Genomic DNA, 4,793 nt, shown 5'->3' with positions numbered 1-4,793 from the left:
TGGGGTTCCCCAAAAACCATAATGACGCAATTTTGCATAGAGTACTTCGTGGTTGATTCTGTCGAACGCTTTGGAATAGTCAATAAAAACACCCAGTGTTAACAGTTTCTTTTCAAATGAGTTAAGTATGAGTACTTTTTGTGTGAGGAGAGCCAGTTCCGTGGACATGCCCCGTCGGAAGCCAAATTGATGCGGTGATAATATAGAGCACTTTTCACAAAAAGACATGACACGTTGATATATGATTTTCTCTAGCCCTTTAGATATAACAGAAAGTATGGAGATCGGACGATAATTAGAAAAGATATTTCGGTCACCAGATTTGTATAAGACACTAACTCTCGCATGCTTCATTCTTTCTGGGAAAACTCCCGTAGATAAGCAGATATTAAACATATGGGTAAGAACAGGTAACAAAAGATCAAGTGCTGCTTGAATAGGCTTAATTTGTAGGTGATCTATGTCGCGAGCAGTAGTGTTTTTAGTGACATAAATACAGACAATACTTCTTCAGGAGTTGTGTTTAAAAAATATGCAGTGCTCATGTTTGGCACACCTAGAAAGTCCCTGTAATCATTATTACAGGCACGAGAAGGGTTTGATAAATCAGAGGACACCAGCGTTGTGAAGTACACGTTAAATTTATTAGCAAGTTCTTGACCTTTTACTATCTTGTTATCTATGTTTAACTCAAGCGCGTTGTCCCGAGAGCAACTTCTATTTAGAAGCTTATTTATTTTTTGCCACAGCACGTCGCCACGAGTGCAAACCCTTTTAAAGAGAGCTTTATAGTACGCATCCTTAGTTTTTCTCAGGTGCTTCGTTACAAAATTTCTATACCGCTTGAATTCCGAAAGATCGTTATGGTGTCTTGTTTTCACGAATTTCGCGTACAGTAGATTTTTCTTCTTAATGATTTCCAGACATTCTCGCGTCATCCATTGTTTCCGACCTTTCTTTAGGGTTTCGACAGTTTTATATTTGAAACACTTATGGTAAGTTTTTCTTAACAGGCACATGAATATTTCATACGCCTCATTAGCGTTAACTGATTTATAGACAGAATTCCAACAAATCTGCTAAATTTCACGCCTTAAAGTGTCTAATGTTTTGTTACTAATTTCCTGTATTTTGTATGATTCTGGAGTTGATACTTTTGCACGATTAAGATACCCGTAGCGATTTTGAAACATGTATATAGGGTAGTGATCACTAATATCGGCAATAACAGTTCCAGATACGGTTGAATCACTTATGTCATTTGTAATAAGTAAGTCGATAAGGCTTTCAGTATCTGAAGTGACACGTGTAGGTTCAGTAATAATATTAGCACACGCAAAGGAATCAAGTAGTAGTTGGAAGTTACCAGAGGTTTCGTTTGCTGTAAAAGGTTTATGTTGCAGTCGCCTCCTATGATAATGTGCAACTTGTTAGTGCACGGATACGTAAGCAGATTTTCAAGAAATTGATAAAACGCTTCTGTTTTTCCATCAGGTGGATGATAAACTACCACATATACATACTTGTGACATGCTAGTGATAATGCCTCATCGTCTGGTGTAATCGCTGAAAAGTCTGAGAGAAGGCTGCAAACTAAATGGTCAGCAATTAGTTGCAACACACCTGCCCCTCGACGAGAGGGCCTGTTTAGAAAGAACGATTTATACGTTGGCAAGCATAGTACCTCGTCATTGCACGTGTACCAAGTTTCAGAAATCATGATGGTGTCGAATTTAAACGAGAATTCGTCGAGAAACGTAGTTATATCATCGGGCTTGTTGCGAGCTGAGCGAGCATTTAAGTGCATGATACTGCAATATCCATGTGTGTAAGGTATATTGACATCACGTGGTAATATCGCCATCTTAACAAAAGGAAAAAAAGAAAAAGAAAAAAGAAGGTCGCACCGAAAAAACGAAAAGCGCTAATCAGATAAGCCTACAGCATGCTAGACGCCCCGCGGCTGCTTGAAGTGACCGCGTGCATCTTGTGCAAGTCGGCTTCACATGTGATTTGAATTGCACGAGACGTTTCCCTTTCACGCGCAAATATTTTGCCACCACTTGCCCACGCGAAGCGCCAGTTCATTTCCCGTTTCCGAGCAATCGTTATACCCAGCAATTTTTTCAGTTGGGGACAAAGGTGCTCATTTACGAAAACAGACTATTTAGTTGTGAATCCCAGTTCCTCAGCTGTGAATCGAGTTCTCCTTGCTTTCTTAACGATCACATCCCTCTTAGCTCGGCGATTGAAAACAACCACGATGTTTTCGTTCAGGGGGGCATCACTGCCTGCTTTGCTACCCCGATCGGGAACAGCGCTTGAATGAGGGCGTACCTCGTTGTTCCTTGCAACACCTGGGTCTGGTGCCGTGTTACTTTGCGAAGCGACACTCCTCACTGGCCAACGGTGGCATATTTCTATGTCTTGTTCACTTATTGGCTCCCCCAAGGCATAACCAACTTTGTCAAGCAATTGCACAAGGTTTTCATTAGGCGTACGTGGGATCCCTTTAATTTCTATATTTTTGTTTCGAGAGTATTGATCCTGAGCAGTTAGGCGCGTGGAATTTTCGTGCACCAACTTTCTCAAACGGTCTATCTCACATTGCATTGCCTCTTGGGACGCCCTGAGAGCAGCGTTTTCCTTTCTAATTTCAGCGCACTCCTGTTTTATATTTTCGTAGTCTTTGTTCATGTATTCAAGGCTTTTGTTTAACTCTCTGGTTTCTTTTCGAATGTCACGTTTGAAGTGCGCGAACTCAGTACCCATGATTAAAGGCCAAGTTACAGATTCAACAGTGGGCAAAACAAGTACGAACTTTGAAAAATAGGCAACAGAGACAGCGCTGGGATAGCGAATGAACTATACAAAACAGGAGGGCAAATGCCTAACCTGAGCAAACAACAGCAATAAGCGTCCCCGTCGTATGCTGTCCCTGCTGCCAAGTCGGTTGAACTATCTATCACCTTCCAGATGCTCCGTAACCTGGACGGAGCTGGCTGCCAGCACCTGCTCGAGTACTACGACGACGTCTGGAGCAGTGGGGTCTTACCGGAGTCATGGCGCACTGTGGTCGTCGCCCCGATCCTGAAGCCCCGGAAGAAAATCATGGCCCTCTCCTCGTACAGGGCAGTCTCTTTCAACTCGGCACCCTGCAAGGTGCTGGAGAAGGTGGCCTTGGAGCGACTTGAGTGGATTGCTGGCCAACTCGAGTTCTTCCCGGAACAACTGACTGGCCTCAGACGCCACCGGTGCACAGCCGACTCCATCTCCGACGTCGTCGCCACCCTCGAGAATGCCAAGAGTTGGTGACGTGTCCATGTTGCTCCTGCTGGACGTGGAGAGTGCCTTTGACAGTCTCCCAAACGAGGCCGTCGAGACGTCTCTGGACCGACTTGGCGTTGACGGGTGCCTCCGCAACTTCATGACTGCCTTCCTGACCGGCAGGACCTTCCGGGCTCGAGTCGGAAAGGAGACCAGCGAACCCAGGGACATCACCGCAGGTGTTCCACAGGGCTGAGCCCCTTCCTGTTCAACCCGGCGATGGCAGGGCTCCCCGCTACTCGTCTGACAGGCACCAGGTTCCCGGCCCACTGCTCCGTCTACGCCGACGACGTGGCACTCTGGGCCCGGGGACCGAGGCGGTCCATTCCAGCCATCAGGACGTCACTACAGGTGGCCCTGAATGCGGTGTCCGCCTACCTGAGTGGCATCAGACTCAAGGTCTCCTCAACCAAGACCGAGACCCTGCCGATCCACCCGCTCACCACATCACGACGCTACGTGAAGCAGCTGAGGGTTGGCAACCGCAACCTACCTTGGAAGCTGACGGTGAAGTACCTGGGGCTCACCATTGACCACCGTCTCACCTGGATCCCAGCTGCCAAAGTCGCCTGCACACAGGTACGACGTGTCCAGGCTCAACACAGGTACGACGTGTCCAGGCCATCAGCAAGCTGCAGCAGCGTGGACGCGGCTGCACAACCAAGCTGGCGCTTTGACTCAACCAGGTTTCAGGGTCCTCAGTCCTGCTGTACGCCTTTCCACTGGTGGCCCTGACGCTTGCCAGGAGACTGGACCTGGAGGGACATCACAGGAGAGCAGTGAGGACCATCCTGGGGCTCCCCAGGTACTCCCCCGTGGCAGCGACCCTGGTCGAGGCTGGAGAGTGGCCCTTGTTCTTGCACATGCTCCAGAGTGCTCCAGGGCACGTAGACCACCTACACCGTGATGCCGACGGCAGAACCCTCCTGGAACGATTTCGCAGCCAGCCGAGGTCACGGATGGGTGGTCTCTGTGCACTCTACCACCAGATGGTCCCGGACCCGCCAGTCCCGGTGGCCCCTCCACCACCCCACCACCAGCCGCCTGATGTCCACCTGTACCTGGATAGGGTAACCAAGCGCCGAACGCCTGCTGCAGCACGGCAACAGGCCGCCGTCTCCAAGCTCCAGCAGCAACTGGCAGGGCGGCTACAGGTCTTCCCTGACAGATCCGTCATGCCAGACGGTACAGCGGCGGCTGCCTGCGTCATCCCATCCCGGGCCATCAACAGGCAGTGCCGACTACCCTTCCCGGTGAGCTCGACGGCTGCGAAGCTGGCAGCGATACACCTGGTGGCAGACCGGCTGCCCGAGGACGTTCTGGCTGAACCAGTCGCAGTCCTGTGTGACTGCAAGGTAGCCCTGCAGACGCTGGCCAATTGTCGCCGTGCCGGGCTCACGGGGAGTCTCCTGGAAACCAAGTTCCGGGCCCTTACAGCAGCCGCGACGTCCGTCTCCTTCCACTGG

At 49.5% G+C, this 4,793-nt stretch overlaps 1 protein-coding gene across 1 annotated transcript; it reads left to right on the top strand.

Moving 5' to 3' along the window:
• The first annotated feature begins 2,976 nt into the window (after positions 1-2,976).
• On the top strand, positions 2,977-3,315 carry LOC119181156 (uncharacterized). The gene has a single exon (XM_037432342.1). The coding sequence runs from the start codon at positions 2,977-2,979 to the stop codon at positions 3,313-3,315; it is 339 nt and encodes a 112-aa protein (XP_037288239.1).
• The last annotated feature ends 1,478 nt before the right edge of the window (positions 3,316-4,793 follow it).

Source organism: Rhipicephalus microplus, unplaced genomic scaffold (assembly GCF_043290135.1).
Source record: "Rhipicephalus microplus isolate Deutch F79 unplaced genomic scaffold, USDA_Rmic scaffold_14, whole genome shotgun sequence".
In the NCBI taxonomy this organism is placed as follows: domain Eukaryota; kingdom Metazoa; phylum Arthropoda; class Arachnida; order Ixodida; family Ixodidae; genus Rhipicephalus; species Rhipicephalus microplus.
Note: the sequence above shows the minus strand (reverse complement) of the source record. Positions and strands in the feature narration are given on the sequence as shown.

Bases quoted from the DNA above. Each gene is read 5' to 3' on its own strand.
- LOC119181156 (XM_037432342.1), top strand. From the start codon at position 2,977: ATGCTCCGTAACCTGGACGGAGCTGGCTGCCAGCACCTGCTCGAGTAC.